The sequence below is a fragment of the Otolemur garnettii genome, unplaced genomic scaffold (assembly GCF_000181295.1).
Source record: "Otolemur garnettii isolate 467f Iridium unplaced genomic scaffold, OtoGar3 scaffold00004, whole genome shotgun sequence".
Taxonomy (NCBI): Eukaryota; Metazoa; Chordata; class Mammalia; order Primates; family Galagidae; genus Otolemur; species Otolemur garnettii.
The window spans coordinates 23,135,765-23,155,060 of NW_003852399.1; the positions used below are offsets into that span (position 1 = coordinate 23,135,765).

A 19,296-nucleotide genomic window follows, 5' to 3' on the forward strand; every position below is an offset into this window, starting at 1 on the left:
ATGTATCTTACTAAAAATATTTCAATGACTTCTGACATCAAATTCCTTATTAAAAGTTCTAAATTATTTGCAATCTTCATTACTTGTCACTTTCCATTGCCCATACCACTACTTCTTATCTACGTACAAGAGACTACCTAAGTCTCTAACATAGTGTGGTTTTCTGATTCCAAGACTTTGTTCATGATCATCACTCTGTCAAGGGTGCCCATCATCCTCTCTCTTTTTCTCTGCCTTTCAAAATTTTGTCCAATCTTTTTTTTTTTTTTGTCCAATCTTTAAAGTCCAACTACACCTTAAAGCCTTTGCTTATAGAGCAAACCAAGTAATTTTTCTCTGTAATTTGTTCCAATAATACTATGTTTCTACCTCATAGTCTTCTACATTTTATAATTAGTTGATATATAATAATTTGTCTATCTAGACCAGGATAATTTTTAAAAAAAAATTCTGCATAATGGCTGACTTGCTTAATATACAAATTTCAGACTGCAAAAAAAAGAAAAAAGAAAAAACTACACCACTTTCATGATGAGTCTCTAAAGAGACTAGGGCTCCACATAATCATGGAAATGTTCAAGAAATGGAAAAAGAAGACTATAAACCCATGTAGTATAAGAAAATGAGGAAGTACCAGAAAAAGTATTCCTAGCTTTACAAAGAATAGAAATAATATTCAACAATTGTGATGTTGGAATTGATTGCTTTCAAAAGGAATTTTCTCCAAAAATTACTTAAGAGAAAAGGAAATTTAGAAACTTGGTAAAATTTATAAGTCCATAAAATACATATAACAATAAAATTTCCAAAATTTTCCTTGAAGAATCTTATAATTAAACTTTGTCCCTATGAAGCTAAAGAAAACATTAAGCAAGAATCACTTTTATCGAGCATCAATCTGTTTTCCTTCTCTCTCTCTTTTTTTTTTAATCCCTAGTCATGTTAGTTCTTAACCTTATCTGGTATGGGCCTCATTGACATTCTTTTGAAAACTATGAAAACTTATGTATGAACATCATACAAAACATCCTGTTCTAGTACACCCTCTAAAATCCACCTAAGGTTTATAGATGTATTCAAGGTCCTTTGCTGTCTAAAAATGTTTTACACTTCCCCATGAACCAGACTTAGTTTTTTTCCACAATTAATGATTATTATAAAATCTGACAATAAATATGTATAATGTCTTCAATACATACAATGAGTTAAAGTCTAAAAATTGCAATTAGTCCAATCTGTTTGAAATTAATAAAAATTTGAGCAAAGCAATAATTCACTGTAAAAGAAATAGAAAACTAATGCAATTACTAAATTTTGAAGTTAAAATGTTACAGATTCTTAAGGTCACGATAAAAATATTACTATTCAAAAATTGAACTAGATTACTAATCTAATTTCCAGATACACATTGATCTTAAGGAATAGAATCTTTAAAGGTAGCACAAAATTATGTTTGTAATGAATTTTCCTTCCACTAGTAGACTGAATATCCTCTTTTAGAGACCACTAGATACAAAAAAGGACACAGAAAGGAGATAAATTATCTCATCAAGCAAGCCTAGTTTTGGAACACTTTGTTCATTAGCCCCAATATAATGCAAAAACATCATGCTCTGTGCCTTTAACATGGCTTATGCCTTGCTTTATATAGTTTTTACAATATACTCATACACTTTTAATGTGCAAGAATGCTCCTGAAACATTTTATTATTTTGTGAAGTGAATCTTATTTTTTATTTGCTTTTTCTATAATTTTAAACTTTCAGAGATGTTTTTCCCTCATAGGTGATAACTAAAAGGACCAAGAGACTGTTCTTTTTGATGAAATGTTTATGTAGTAAGTGGTTGCCTGATAAGGAACAGAGAAATAGCGTAAGTATTCCAGAGGTCTATTTAATAGGGCATTTTCCTTTTTAGAGTATGAATTTACTATTTGAATGTACAAGAAAAAAAGTTTATAAAGTGATTTACTGTTGGCAGTATTGCACTCAACATTTTTTAGCCTCCACAATAGTCATAAAAAATGCACACCATAGGAGACCTCTAACACATCACAGATATATTATCTAACACTTACTCTAATAGTAAACTGGCTCAAGGAAACAAAAAACTCTTAAAGTGATTTCTAATAATAAAGTCATATAGTCTTCCCCAGAATAAAACAATTATGTTCCTAGTTTTAGTACTTACCAGGATTTATCAGAAAAATGATACATTACTTTTATATTATGTGTTTAAAGGGTATGAATAATATATATCCTCTTTACCCCACTTAAGTTTGACTATAATATAATTAATGTTAAATTATTATTTTCACCCAATAGAGTCAGTGTAAAAGCTATCCTCTTCATATATAACTTATGAACATGTCTTCAAATCCTTCATCCTTCATACTGGGCCTTTACGATATATAGCTTTTTCTCTTTCTGTATCTTTGCTCTTGTCCTTGTTTGAATAAATGTATCACTTTTTCAAGGTCCAACTCATGTCCTACAATCTATATAAAACTTTTTTTAAAAACACCTTACTCATTGATTTCTGTCTTATTTTTTGTTTGTTTATTTTTACTCAATTATTAAGGACACTGAATGTAAATTATTTGCAATCCAACAAATCATTTTAAAATGTTAATGCTAGAGCACATTTTTTGAATGCACACTATACAACTGAAGGCACCGTGTCATTTAATCTACACAACCCTGTAAAGTTACACTAGTATTCTAATTTTATGGATAAGGAAATCAAGTGTCAAAGAGGTTAGCTATCCCAAAGATATATACACAGGTATACACACACAAGGCAAACTCAAACACAAGGCCCTTTGGTTCCAAATCCAATGAAAAGAGTACATTCAATAAAATACTATTTTAGTTCAGTGCAGTAATTTTTACTAACAAAAGTTAATGCACTTCTCAAAATACCTAAATTATTCTTACTATCTCAAAGGAAATTCTCTCATAGGCTTTTTAGTTAACAATATTATTGATAGACTCTATAGACTACAATTTATGAAAGTTCACTGTAAGAGTTCTAGAGTATTTCTAACTTCTATATAGTATATAAAAATTATTCATGCATTTTTATTCATATGCATTTATTAAAAATCTTCTAAAATATTAGTGTAAAACAAATTAAGGACTTATTGTTTGATAATGTCATAGACAATACATACAAATAACATGAATATTGTACTTTTTTTTGCAGTTTTGGCTGGGGCTGGGTTTGAACCCACCACCTCTGGCATATGAGGCCAGTGCCCTACTCCTTTGAGCCACAGGCACCGCCCCTGAATTATACTTTTTGATTCCTCATATTAAAGAATAATGATTAAACACGTAGTAATATCAAAAATGGTTTCGTATTCCTATTTAAATAAAATTCTATTCAACTTACATCAAAAAACAATTTAATGTAGCTCACAGTTAAGAGTAATTGTGATCTGGCAATCTACAGCACTCTAAAAGAGTAATGAAACCACATGGATCAGTTTTCCCCAAAACTTTAAGAAATAATTATTTAAACATTTTTATTAAACTAAGAAATCTATTAAATTTTGAAGCAAAAAAAAATATAGTGATATTTCAATTATGGTCATAAATTGGGATAGATATATGCATATTGCAGGTTATCTCTGATATGTTAATTAGCTAAAAGTACATATGACTACATTAGTTAATACCAAGGATTACTCACCAACATCAAATATTGTTGCCATTAAACCTAGGGCCATTTGTCTTAAAACATTTATGAAATATCGTGCAAAGTATTTCATACAACAGTGACCATTTCTGTTTCTGAGTATAATTCTAGAGCAGTGTTCTCAACCGTCCTAATGCTGTGGACCCTCAATATAGTTCCTGTGGGTCACAACCCACAGGTTGAGAACTGCTGTTCTAGAGGTTAATTTTACTCTATTTTTTTCTACAAGATTTAGACAATATTTACTTGTTTTAGAGGAAAATATAAAGGTCATTTTTCATTAAAAGAAAAGTTTACATAAACTTGAAGGAAATTTAAAGTCATTTTAGACTTTCTCTTTCATCATTTCTTTTAACAACCCTTCAAAAAACAAGAAGTCTATGACTTGCTACATAGTAATATCGAGAAACGATCATCTCACTAAAATTATATTAGGTAACCAAAATACCTATTGATCCATCCTAATATGATTCCTTCCAACTCCTAATCATGCCAACATAGTACATTAGCTTTCATTTAACATTAATACTAATATTAATTTAATAACTTCCTAATTTCTTCTCAGAACCCAAACACAAAAACCAGTTTGACACTGTTGAATGCTATCCCTTTTATTTTCTCTTATAGAAGTGTACTAAAGCCTGATGAAAGTATAAGCATGAATTGAGTATAATCCTAGATTTAGAGAAAACAATTAAGTTTGTATATTCACATTAATTCCTCATGTCAGCTTACTTAAAAGGCCCCAAGTGTTATTCCTAAAAGGAGTTTAGAATGCTTACAAAAGCACTCCTCAGTTCCTTCATCATTTTACTCTGTCCTATATGAAAAGTTCAGAAAAAATATATATAATTTATTTCATATGTAAATAAAGCATTAGGTAGTTAATAAATGTGCTTATTAAACATATTAGTAGTAATTAAGCTTTATAACATACTATGTTACTTCCAAGTTTGTCACCTTTAATGGAGCAAATTCAGAGAGTTCTAAATATAGCAATCAACAAGCATGCTTGAAAGGTTTACAGAAACCCATGAAGAAAACCCTTTTCATGAATCATAATAAAAGTTTTCTTTTTTTTTTTTTTTTTTTTTTGAGACAGACTCTCAAGCTGTCACTCTGGGTAGAGTGCCCTGGCAGCACAGCTCACAGCAACCTCAAACTCTTGGGCTTAAGCAATTCTCTTTCCTTAGCCTCCAAAGTAGCGGGAACTATAGTCACCGGCCACAATGCTGGGTTGTTTTTTGGTTGTAATTGTCATTGTTGTTTAGCAGGCCTGGGCTGGATACTAACCCACCAGTTCCAGTATATGTGGCTGGCATCCTAACTGTTGAGCTACAGGCAGCTCAATGATGTCTTTTAAACAAACAAGATTGGTCTCAATACTTCTATACATGAAAAATCACACTAATTTCTCTGATGAACATAAAAGACTTTAAAATCTGTTGTCTCATGAAAGTATTTATATATAATAATTGGTTATGACAAGTTAAAAATAATAAAACATCTTGTTTTCATTATAATTATCATGTAATCTATTGTACAGATTCATAAACTGCTTCTATTTAACAAAAGGCCAAAACTGTAAAAACAAGACTTTTTTTTCTTACTAAAGAAAATCTTGCTTTTTATTTCTTTTTTAAACAGTGTGATGGTCATAAGAAAGAATGTATGCATTGCAAAGAGACAGTGTTGCTTTGGAAACTAAGAAATAGATGAAAATATTTTATGTTAACCCTTTCCTGAAGGCAGTGATCAAAAGATCTAAAAGCACTAAGTCATATTTACCTGTCTCTATCTGGAGAATAATGGTCATCTATGACACGATGTCTATCCATTCGGCTAATTGTATTATAATGTCCAGGAGTAGTACGTGTCCCTCGAAGTCCCTGTTCCACATTCCTACTAAAATTTCAAGATCCATTAAATATCTTAGTAAAGTATAATCATGTAATACACTAAGTAATAAGATTTATTATAAAAATAGGAGAAAAAGACAAAGTTACTCTATGGCCAAGTCCAAATTTTTTGTTTTGTTTTAACAAACACTCCAGACTAAAGGTATACATCTCAGCTGGAGGTTGACAGGTAAGAACATTGCTGCTATAATAGACACAATATAAGAAGAGCTCAAATTAAGCTAACATAAATGGGGATATAATAATGAGTATCAAAATTATTAATTGTTGACTCCCAGGTCACTAGTAGTGATACTCAATGATATACACAGGAAGAGAAGTAGATTTATGTGAACAAGATTAGTTCTGTACTAGACATCTTTCTTTATATACCCTAGGGGAATGGAGATAGGAATGCCTCATAGGTAGTCAAACATGAGTTCCAATTTCAAGAGAACATCTCACCACCTCCCTTGATACCACTCTAGTCCAGACTATCTATCATCTTTGTGCATATATTATAACAATACCCATCTAAAGAGTCTCTTGCTTCAATCCTTTCCCCGTCTACTGTGATGCATAGCAGGCCTTTAAAACATAATTAAGACCATGACATGTCATATTATTGAATGAAATGTAGGAAACAAATATTTAATTCTACTACATGTGATGATCTACTTTTCCTATTCTTTCCAACCTATCATTTCCATATTAATTTGTTCCACCTTATTATCCTATATCAAGTAAACACAGAACTGTAAATGTATATATATTCATTTTACTATCCTGTTAATTGTGTCTATTTTTGCTGCTACTGTTCAAGTTCCATCTTATTTTTAATTACTGTGAGCTGATAAGTTTTTCTGTTCTTTTTTTAAAGTGGACTTAATTATTTGTACACCACTATCCTTTCATGTATAATTTCTAGAATGATGACAAGTTTATAAATACTGCACATAGAAACTTCAATTTTGCATTAGATTTTTAGGTTAATTTGTTGAAATTTAATCTTTATTATGTAACACAATATGTTATGTAATTATAGATAGAATTCTTTTATATTAATGTAATTAATAAAAAGAGTATATCTGTCATTTATTCCTTACCTAAAGTTTTCCATTTTTCTATAAAAGGAGCATATGAAATATTTGTTAGATGAATTGCTAGATACTTTGTACTTTATGTTGCTCTTGAGTATAATGTTTTATATCTTATGGTATTTTCTAATTCTAATCTTATGGTATTTTCTAATAATAGTTATTACTCACTTTTATAAGTTTTCCTATGTCCAGCTATTTAGCAGAACTCCTATATCAGTTTTTATATTCTGCTTATATTGGAATTTCTATGTAGCTAATCCTATCATCAATAAATAATGAATGATTTTTTTTCCTCTTCTAATACTTCCACCTCTTATTTCTTTTTCTTGTCTTTTAATGTTTTTTAGGACCTGAAGTACTATTTTAAACAGTGATTAATAATAAGGGGTATCTTCTCTTACTTCTGATATTAATGTAAATGCCTCTATAAAGTCTTTCCATTAAGTACAATGATTACTTTAAGTGCAAGTGGTTTCCTTCCTTAACTCAACATCTTTAAACAGTTAAACTATGTTTGCCAACTTATTATATTATATTTTCTTTTTAATTTCTGTAATTGTTCAATTATACAACCTTTTTAGTTCTTCACAGCCTTATAGATTAATATGTTAATTTATAAATAAAATAAATCTAAAGTTCTCTCAAAAAGTACAATATCTTATATAAAATTAAGATTCAGTTACAATTCTAATACACAATTATTTATTTAAAACAGAAGTTATAAGTTAGTTACTCTCACTGGTCAACATTTCTCAAACATTCCAAGGATATAAAGTGTGAATTATGCAGATATTTCTGATAGTCTCAGACTTTCTGAACCGTTCTTCTCACTGCATATGCATTTGTTTGTATTCTTTTGATGATTTTTCCTAACTTGAAAGACTGATTAGATGTTTATTTCTATTTCTTAAATTACCAATATCTAAATCATTTATGATTATAATTGGTTCTATTTGTATCCGCTCACACTGATATATGACTGAAAGCTGGTCCTTCTTAATCATTTTGAACTATAAAAAAATATAGGGGCTAACCAAAGTCACAAAATAATGCACATTTTATTTTACTCTAATTACATAGGTTATTGAGTAGCATCTTGTGTTTCTGTAAATAACTTTTTCCCGTAAGAATCACTTACATTTAGAGATGGTTAACAATAACTTATGATAAATAAGCCTGTAGTAATCCAACATACAAATAAAGTGAATGAATATGCTGCCTTACCTTTGTGGAGGAGGGACGCTGGGTGACCATGATCTAGTCCTTCCTATAACATCTACTCGATGTGGAGACCCTGATGGTGAACAATGGTTTGATGACATTACTTGTTCTGGCACTGATAATGTTGAACTTTGAAGATCTCGACCATTGTGTCGATAATCTAAAGGTAGAAAGATTAATAAATATTATAGTTATCAACACATTAAGTCTTTCATGTATTCCATACTTAAAAGATATAAAATGTTAGTGAAGTTGAAAGACTTTAAATATATTAAATATAAAGTATAATAAGTATAATGCAGTATTAAAGCAAAATGACATTTTAAAATACATATATTTAAAAGGATGACAAATATTCAAATATTTGTATAGTTACTATATCCAAGGCACTGTGATAAGTAGAGTAAAACTTTTATGTATACTTATATGTGCAGTATATCTTTTATATACTGAGAGTAAAATTTTTATGAAGTTAATTATTTTCAATAAAAGACTCAAATTAATTGTGAAAACATTTTTATCTCTTCAATGACTTAGAAAAGCTTCAAATACTTTTCAAATATGATTAATAATTAAAGTTATCAAGTTCAAAGGAAGTTCCTAAAGTCTATAGTTATTTCTTTAAGAGATAAACAAAATACATGAAGTGCTTTGTTGTTGTTGTTGTTGTTGTTAAGAGACAGGGTCTCAGTATGTTGCTCAGGCTGGCCTTGAACTTCTGGCCTCAAGCAATCTTCCTGCCTCAGCCTTCTGAGTAGCTGGGACTACCAACATAAACTACCATGTCTAACTACCAACATGAGCTACTCTATCCAGCTACTGTTTTTCTTAAAGTATTTGACAGGGATGAGATACATAGAAGCTTAAGAATAAAAATATGATTTCACAAATTTTGGCAATGTATATTAGAAGGGATACAACTCAAATGAGTGCTAGACAGCAAACGATATGTGAACAAATGGAAGGAATTCTCAGTTGATAGAAAAGTGTCAGTTCATTGTGGGAGCAGCATTGGGGAATGCCGCAAGAAAAGTAAATGTGACTTAAAATGTGTATATCTAAAACATCATGAGGTTTGTAATAGAAAGAGCCTGAAAATTTCTGAGTAGGTTGACATTAGCACTATTGCCATCATCTTCAACATGCTCAAGATAGCCATTATTAATTGATCTTTTACTGTGTGCTAGAAACTCTGCTAGGCACTGTACAGTGTTCAACTACAACATTTATTTCAGAGATAGCTAAGAAAAATATGTGACTTTTTTTCCTAGCATGTTATTGTATTACAGTATTATCTCAGACTCCTAAAAACAGAGCAAAAAACAAAAGATTCAGATACACACGAATAACTGAAGTAGTGTTTTCAGGAAAAGGGAGGAGAACAGAACAGGGCAAGGGAAGAAATGAAGCAACAATATAGTCAGCTTGATCTTACTGGAAGCCTGAAAGATGAATTGGATCATAGTTACTCTGATTTTGAGGCAAAAGGGCTGGACTTTTACCCCATGTTAGCCAGTCACTGGCTGAAGACTGCCAATGGAAGGTAGATAAGGTTTTTAATCTTCTGGGTGAGTAGTTTCTATTTATCTAATGGCAATTCTCAGGAGAGAAGGACAGTTGTAAGTTGTTAGTAACCAATACACAGAGTAGCAGGTAAAGGGGTATGGGTGGGACATCAACAGCACCCAGGAAAACTACCAAATAATAGTGGTTGAATGCAAAGTACACTAACACAGCCAGGTGCAGTAATTAGAGAAGTACAGAACTGGGTACAATGCCCATTCACTCCATGTTCTTTCTCTTGGCTCACTTTGGTCACAAACTCTGACTTAGAAGTACATATTTCATGGGTCCTTACTGATGTTTGTGTTTAGTTTCCTTGATGCCGTAACTTTGCATAACTATCTTCTCCATCTAGATATACATCTAGGTAACTTCATTTTATTTTAGACTCCTACATTTAATAGGATTGAATGCTTAAAATTTAACATGGTTTTTTATTGTGCTGATATCTTTATTTTTAGTGCTCTGTTTTCAAAGCTACATGGGTTTTGAATGGTCTTTCCCAACCTCGCCTTCCTAGAAGCCTTGCTATTTTAGTCACAATTTTGCAAAGCACAAGATTTTTCGGGAATACATATACTGCATAATAGAAACAAATTCTGCCAAGAGGATATTACCTCCATTTCCATTTGTACAAATAGAGTCAAAGAAACCTAACTATCAAACACTAGGACTGAGACTTAAAATATCTTCCTGACTCCAGTGCTCTTACAGTGTCTTAGTATTATTATACCTTCTATTTCTGTGAAGAAGATGGAAGCTCACAGCAGTATACAATTCATACATAAGGTTAGAGAGATTGCAGCAAGAAGATTAATTGCTCTTATAAAACTTATAATAGTATTGTCCAATAGAACTGTGAAATGAAGAAATGTTCACTATGAGCACTAATATGGTAGCCACTAAATCACATGACTACTGAAACTTGAAATTTGGCTAGTGATAATAAGGATATAGATTTTTATAATATTTATTTTAAATTAAGTTCAAATAGCCATATACAGGTAGTGGCACAGCTCTGAAATATAACATATGGCAGTGGCAAAAGACTACACAGAAGAATACATTTATTTGCTCAACAAATATTTATGAGTATATATACATGTCAGATGTGATTCTCTGTTAGAGTGAGTAAACATGTTTCCTAATAACACAAATTCTGTAAGGCATTTATTTTGACATAAACCATTTAAGAACTTTACTTGGTTTTAAAACAAAAGTAGTTTTGTAATTATTTTAAATTTTTTAAAAAAGTTAAAATGGCTCATCCCACATAGCACAGTGCTTATGGCGCCAGCCACATACACCAAGGGTGGCGGGTTTTAATAATGGAGCTTTACAAAAAGACACACAAGAAAATGTGAAAAAAGCAGAATTTATATATGTTTATGTCTTAATTATGATTTTCATGTAATTGCTAGAACATTTACTAAAGTAATGGACTATGAAAAGAAACTGTGTACACTATAATTTCAAAAACTGCAATACCATAATCCTAATTTTGATGTTTTTAAAAATGAATATGGAGATCACGTCAAATTTCTAATGTATAAAATTCAAGAAATACTAGATGCATTGCTAAAGTGTAGTATATTGTGAAAATCTGCGTCTCAAAATCACATGGATTTTCTCTTAATTATATTAACTGATTCACCAGATAGTTTATGATAGGCAAAATAATAATAACAATAATAATAATGTACAGAAAGGAGGAAAGTTTTTTATTTTTTATTTTTATTTATTTATTTATTTATTGGCAGTTTTTGGCTGGGATTGGAATCGAACCCGCCACCTCCGGCATATGGGGCCGGTGCCTTACTCCTTTGAGCCACAGGTGCTGCCCAGGAGGAATGTTTTTTATCATGATGAAGAAAAATAATGAATCCAGAGTAAGCACTTAGACCTAGGTAGGTTTTCGAAACACTATTCTGTAATAACAAAAAGTTATTCCAGAGAATTACACAAATAATGAAAAAGTCTATAATTTTCTATAGATTTTCTAGAGATGCAACTCCTTTGATAGAATATTTATGAAATGATCATTTTCAATAATTTTTTTGCCATCATAAAAAAAGAAAATGAAAGTATTGAAACATGCAAAAAATGTCATCAAGACATAGGGATTTAATGACCTGAAGAGAAATATTTCAGGTGAAGAAAACCTGTTGTGACTAGATATGTAGAAAAGAGAAGACATGGAATAATCAAGTAACAAAGGAATACAACACAAATTGAAAAAAAAAACTGTAGTGATCACCAAGAGCAGTGGTTCTCAACCTGTGGGTTGTGACCCACAGAAACTATATTAAAGGGTTGCGCATTAGGAAGGTTGAGAACCACTGACCAAGAGAGAGACAATGAAAAATACTTTTCTAAACCACCTTATGGAGGTTTAACATATAAACCATACAACATGAAAAATATTTTGCAATCTTCGCAAATTAATACATTGTTTACCCTTGGCACAAAAAATAAAGAGAAGAAACAGAGTTTTTAAAAAGTAGTAGACTGCATAGTATCCCATGGTGTGTGTGTGTGTGTGTGTGTGTGTGTATACACACCACAATTTGTTTATCCATTCATGGGTTGATGGACATTTAGGCTATTTCCACAACTTAGCTATTGTGAACTGGGCTGCAATAAACATTCTGGTGCAAATACTGTGCAGCCATAAACAAAGAGGGAGACTTTACATCTTTTATGTTTACCTGGATGGAGCTGAAACATATTCTTCTCCTTTTTTTTTTTTTAGACAGAGTCTCAAGCTGTTGCCCTCAGTAGAATGTTGTGGCATCACAGCTCACAGCAACCTCAAACTCTTGGGCTTAAGTGATTCTCTTGCCTCAGTCTCCCAAGTAGCTGGGATTATAGGCATTAATTTGCCCACCAAATGCCCAGCTATTTTTGTTGTTGTTGTTGCAGTAGTCATTGTTGTTGCTGTTGTTGTTTTTAGCTGGACTGGGCTGGGTTTTAACCCATGAGCCTTGGTATACATGGCCAGCACCCTATCCACTGAGCTATGGGCACCACCAAGAACATATTCTTAGTAAAGTATCTCAAGAACGAAAAAAAAAGGTATCCAATGTACTCAACACTATTATGAAACCAATATATAAACACTTACACATTCATACAAAGGATAAAATATAAAGATAGTCCAGAAAGAGGGGAGATGAGAGAGGAGGGAGCAGGGCAAGTGGAGGGAGGGTACTTGGTGAGATCTCGCCTACTGTACACAATGCAAAAGTACATTTCAAAACAACGGAGAGTGTATAATGTCATACCACAAAACAAAGTAAATGAAATGATGGTTATGTCAATTGTACCCCATAAATGTATAGTTATGATTTAATAAAAATTAAGTTAAAAAAATTAAAGTAGTAGACTGATACAGGCATGCAAATTTACTCATACTCTAATAAAAACTGTCAAACAAAAATTGTTGTGTCATTGATGCAACTGTAGCATGTGTCACATACGATAGATCATATTTTGTTTAAGGTAAAATTAGTCATAATTGTGAAACTAGCTAAGTTATTTAAATTTTAAGAGTAATAGAATAAAAAAATTATAATATTTTAGGGTATTACATACATTTTGTTAGAATTTACAGAAAATACATCTACTTACCTAAAATATTAAATCATTGGATAAATTTCTAGCCATAAAATAAGGCAATGTTTTAAGCTACAATACTATAATTTAAAAAGGTAGCTGTAAAGTTATGATACTTAATACAAAAACAATTTTAAAAAATTTAAATCTCATTAAATATTTGCCATATTTAAGTATGCTGATAGTATCAGAAAGATTTCTTCTTTTTTCCATAATGTTAGTACAGTATAAAGAAGTTTTAATTATGCAATGAATCTTCTAATTTATTGTAAAACCCTTATTCTTTAGTTGTTTTAGAATAGAAAATGTACAGATATTTACTTATCTGTGTCTTATAAGACTACTCAATCTAATAATTGGTACAGGTACTCTATAAATTGGCATTATTCAGGAGTTTAAATTGCCATAGTTTTTCCATAAGTTTGATTTAGGGAGGTGAGGAGGCAAGTTATTTCTTTCTTGTTTTTTTTAATTTTTATGGTAAATAATGATGAATTACAATCCTTTAATACTATAACATAATTCTAAAATTCTTACCTGATACTACACCAATTCCATCATCACAGTCATAATCAGAGACTTCACTATCACTTATTCTCTTTGACCCTATGAAGCAAACAACAGCAATAGTTTAAAATACTGATTTCTTAAAAAAAAACAAAACAAAAAACCTCAACAACTCAAACAATGAAAGGATTTTGAATCACTTGAGAATAAAATATGTAGAGAGAAGGAAAGTCAGTATAAGTTCACCAACACTTATTTCATACACATATCATGAGGTGAGGATATGAGTGATAAGTTAATGATTTACACCATAATTATTCTGGAAACTTAAAAGATAAAGTTCCTAGGTGGTTTAAAGATTCAAATAACATTTAGTACTAAACAATATTTGTAAATTATTTTACTCAATGAGCTGATAAAAATCTACCATAAATTTAATTTTAATTTTAGATGCTTGTGGACAAATGCACTTAAGTCTAGGTAAATTTCAAAACACAATGTGTTATTTTCAAAAGTACTGATGTGTCTTTTTCTAATATGCATGACTAATAAACTGAATATACTCAAATATTTATTTTTTGTGCTCATAGAGAAGTTCAATTCAGACAATAAACTCTGTTATGACATTTTAAACCTTTTTTAACTATTTAGCTGTTCCCCTGTTACTTTGAGAAGACAATAATAATGTATCTACAACCAATACATCTAAATTGTGAATTGTGCTATATTTTCAAAGAAATCACTTGAGAGAACTAAGGTATTATAATTAGAGATAGGTATGTTTTCTCTTATAAAACATATCTATAACAATATTTTAAAATGTTAATCCTACTATGGTAAAAATAACATCAAATTGAATTAACTAGAACTTCGATGGCTAAAACATAACTTCACATTTAATTATGAAATATATCACATATATTAAAATAAGCTTTTTTCTCACTATTTTCTTCCACATGTATCTCAGGAATGGACACATCCTACAAAATCCTTATTAAAGCATTTCCCTCTTCCTTCGTAGCAGAAAACATTTATGAAAGAAGACAGTGTTGCTATTTCAAAAAATGCCTTTTTCCTTGTCTTTTAATAGTACAGATTATTCATTAACTAGATGGAACTCAGTTTTATCAGAAAATAAATGCTTTCCTGTGTGGCTTATACAATACTCAGAGCTCACATTCTGTAAGGTATCTACATGTTCCAGAAATGCCCCCCAATGTCTATAACCTACTCTTAGAAATACTGTATAAATTTTTTCCTTTTGTTTGTTCATGTACTTCTTTGTTTTAATCCCTGCCCTTTTGGAAGAGGGAGAATTTTGGTTGCTGGAAACGCTAGTTCCATTTTTCTGCTTGCAATAGTTAGGAAGAAGACACTTGTTTTTATCATATGATGTCACCAAATGGACTCTTACTATTTTCTTTGCAAATGTTTATGTCATAAAACTTTAGACACAATCAAATCAGAGGCTTTGGTAGACCCAACTGAAATTAAAGCTAAAATTATCTAACAACATCCCAACAGACAGGGCATGAAAGGATTTACAGAATTAGGACAAACATTCTAAATGGACTTGCGATAAAAGAAGGGTCACACTCAAGGGGCTACAGAGGAGAGATTTGAGGAAAATTGCTATCCAGCTTGGAAGAAGCTTTCAGATTGCAAATACCCCAAAACAGGGTGATCATTAGTTTACTAGGCCAGGTATAAAGATTACAAGCTTCTGGTCCTGGTCCAAGAATGACACCAGCAAATGATGAAGTTTATTTTATCAGCTTTTGTGAGATGGCCTGTGTGTGTGAGAGAGAGAAAGAGAGAGACAGAGAGAGAAAGAGAAAGAGAGTACTTGGGGAATGGTGGTTTGTAAGTACTGCTTCCTTCCAAATCCCATCTTGAATTGAGTTTGTGTATAGTGCAATTTCACTTTTCCCATATGGATAGTACATATTTTGTACTGTTTATTTAATATTTCCGCCTTTCCTGAATGATCTGTCACATCTGTTATAAATAAATGTATCCTATCTGCGAGGATCTAACACAATTTAAATGAAAATCCTGTGTGTAGCAGCCCATATAGCTTATGGCTAGGAGGTGTGAGTTATAAGAAATACCTGTAATGGAACACCTTGGTGAAAAGGACATGGAGAGAGATTTAGTTCTAACAAGCATGAGAGAGCTTGCAAGATGAGAGCATTGGATAATTGGTAGTCTCTATACCTGTGATGTTGAGAGGCACGAGCTCAGCCTTATATTAGGCTGGAGGAGAAGGCAGACAAGAGGCATGCGCATTCTATCACAGATCCACTTACACTGACTCTGTCTCCTCTCCTGCCTGCAGAACGCCAGCATGGCGTCTCTCTGCTGAAGATTACCAAGCTCTGCTAGAGACTAAGATCTATCTGTTCTAAGAAGACTGCTTTACTCTCTCTAAGATACTCTGTCTCTCTCTCTCCAGCTAATAATAGATAGCCCTCAAGCACCTAAGAGAAACTGTTCCTGAGCAAGGTGGCTTAGTGGTCCACATCCGGAACCTACCTAAGCCGGGCCCGAGACCTGGCCAGTCCCAGGCCCTGACAAATGGTGTCAGAAGCAGATCCTGACAATGTTGGTGTCTATCTATTTTTTCCTTGCACAGGCTGTCTGTCTATAATCCATAACACCTTTGTTATTATAATGTTCTATATTGAAGAACAAATCCATCTAGCTCATTATTTAAACCATGGCTCTTGCCCCTTTGCCTTTTCATATAAATTTTAGATTCAGACCATCAATTCGCACAAAAACATCCTACTGGGATTCTGATTTGGATTGCACTGAAGAAGTACATTCAATTAAGAAGAACTGCATAATTTATAGCATTGTTTTGGTAACCATGTATATGCATTTTCTACATTTAAGTTATCTTTAAGGTCTTTGTATAAAATTTTTAATTTTGGATATTCAAATTTTCTATATTTGTTTGATTTATTATTTGTGTCTTATAATTTCTATTGCTATTAAAAGTGCTGTTAAAATTATGTTTTTGAACTTAATTGCTCAGATGTAGAATTGCAATTTTCACTGTATAGTAATGTTAACCAACAACCTTTAGTTAAAGTCTTTCTCTCTCCTTACCCCTAATAAAAGGATTATGGTTTACTTTGGATTTTCTATGTAAACAAATTTTTTCCAATACTTATGTGTTTTTCTTTCTTTTTCTTACCTTGCTGTGATGATAAGCAGAGTGCTGGAAATAAAAAGGAGAATTTTACACTCTTTTAAAATCGTAATTTTATATATTGTTTTTATTGTATTTGCTGAAGTTATACTTTCTCAGGTTGAGGAAGGTCTCCACATCACTAGTTTGCAAGGAGTGGGGTTTAATTTTTATTAATGTGTTTCTGCATCTATTGAATTGAACATGCAATATATACAATTTAATTTACTAATCTGGTAAATAGATATACATTTTGCCAAGTTAAATCATTCTTGGATTTCTGAGTTCAGTGATGCTTCATTAAGGATTTTTGCTTTTTCTTTTTACAAGTGATTCTGGCCTGTCAAATTTTCTTTCTTGTGCTAACCTTTTGGTTTAGAATCACAGTGTCATAGTCCTTCTCATCACCACCCTGAAACAAGTGAGAATTATTTTTTTACTTTATATTTTCTGGGAGAAATTATGAAAGATTGTAAAAATCTGTTCTTTAATATTTTGATGAAACTCATCTAAGAAACTACCATGGTTTGGTATTCCTTTATGGAAATAGTTTAAATTACTAATTATATTTTTCAGTAGATGTAAAATGACTCACTGATTCAAGGTTTAGTAACTAATATTTGGCAGGAATTTGTTCACTTTGTCTAAGTTTTTGTAGTGTTGCTATAATGTTCACAATTTTATCTTACTATACAATATTAAGTATTTTCAGATGTATTATGTTTCAATTTGCATCTTGTATCTTTTTATTCTATCAATAAATTTCATTAAAGTTTATCTGAATATTAATTTTAAATTTAATTTTAGTTTAATTTTATCTGGGCTCCATAATCCCATCAATTAGAAATGTACTTCTTTATTGATTTCTATTCTTATATTTTTATTTCATTCCTTCTATTTAAATTTATTTCACTATTCTTTTCCTTAATTCTTGAATTAGATAAATATATTATAATTTTAGTCTTTTAAGGTTTTCTAACATAAGCATCCTCTCTGAGTATTTCCCTGTATTACTCAAATATTTATACATAGTATATTGATTAAATTTCTGTTTAGGATATTCTTTTTTAGGACTATAAGGTATTTGCCATACTTATATTAAACCTGAGACACCATGAATTGAGTGATGCACTAGAACCTGGAAAAAGTGCTAATTATAATAAAGTTTCTACTTTTTAAAATTTTCAAATGTATGGGTATAATTTATCTTTTTTACAATTAAAATATTGAAAATTCCTGTATTATGAAAATTCCTGTATTGAATATTCCTGTATTATGTTATTTCTTTAAAATGTGTCAAAACAAATTATGGAATGGTATATTAATAATTTTTATAAATGTTTCATAGATGTAACAGAAGAATGTGAATTGTTATGTGTGGAGTTCTTTATTTGACGAGTAGATTAAGCTTGTTAACTGTGTAGTTTGATTTTTTTTGTATATTCCTTAAATTTTTGTTTGTGTGCCTAACAGTGATAGATAGAAATTTATATAGAAATTTCTTTCAATGGTGGTACATTTCTAATATTTTTCTCTAGTATTATTTCATGTATATTAAGGCTATTTAATTTTATATATGCAAACTGAAAATGATTTCAATAGATGTAGGATAATTATTTGAACAAGTTTAATCCCCCTTCTCTATAAAATGTCCCTTTAAACTAGTAAGAAGAGAACTTCCTCAAATGGACAAAGGGCATCTACAAAAATAGCTATAGCTAACAATCACACTTAATTATGAAATATTGAATGATTTTCCCCTCAGACAAAGAACAGTAAAGGATGTTCACTGCAAGGATGAACCTTCTATTTAACATTTACTGCATATCCTAGACGAGGCAATACAGCAAAGAAAAGAAATGGAAAACAAACAGGTTAGATAGCAAAAGATAAGAAGAGCGTGTAAATAAAACTTCTAAGGAAGCTATAAAAAACTCATTAAGACTAATAAGTGAATTTGGCAACATTAGTGGCTACACACTCAACATAAAAATAAATTATAAGTACTATTTCTTAAAGAATAGCAATGTACAATTGAAAAAATTAATTTCAAAACCAGTATCATCTATAAGAATTTCCAAAATCATGAAATACTTAGGAATACACTGAGTACAAATGGGCAAATGTGTAAGCCTCAAACCATAAAACACGATGCTATATTAGTTTTCAAGGGCTGCTATAACAAAATACCAAAAACTGAGTAGCTTGAAATAGAAACTTATTGTCTCACAGCTCTAGAGACTAGAAGTCCCAAATCAAAGATTCAGCAGAGCCATGCTTTCTCTGATGGCTCTAATAGCGGTTCTCAACTTGTGAGTCACAACCCACAGGAACTATACTAAAGGGTCATGGCATTAGGAAGGTTGAGAACCACTGCAGGAGAAAATCCTTTCTGTCTCTTCAATTTGCCAGTCTTCCTTCTGTGCATATCTGTCTCTGTGTCCAAACTTACCCTTTTATAATGATATCATTCATATGGGATTAGGGCCAACCCTAA

At 31.1% G+C, this 19,296-nt stretch overlaps 1 protein-coding gene across 33 annotated transcripts in view; it reads right to left on the reverse strand.

Moving 5' to 3' along the window:
- RIMS2 (regulating synaptic membrane exocytosis 2) overlaps positions 1–19,296 on the reverse strand; it is a 597,279-nt gene that overhangs the window by 217,226 nt on the left and 360,757 nt on the right. For 30 of the 33 annotated variants that reach the window (XM_023517386.1, XM_023517366.1, XM_023517393.1 and 27 more), the window contains 3 exons: positions 13,634–13,702; positions 7,922–8,078; positions 5,488–5,604 (listed from right to left, as the gene is read on the reverse strand). In XM_023517386.1, the coding sequence (XP_023373154.1) occupies positions 5,488–5,604; positions 7,922–8,078; positions 13,634–13,702 (343 nt within the window). The remainder of the gene's footprint in view (positions 1–5,487; positions 5,605–7,921; positions 8,079–13,633; positions 13,703–19,296) is intronic. The other 3 variants (XM_023517350.1, XM_023517346.1, XM_023517356.1) reach the window with 1 other exon arrangement.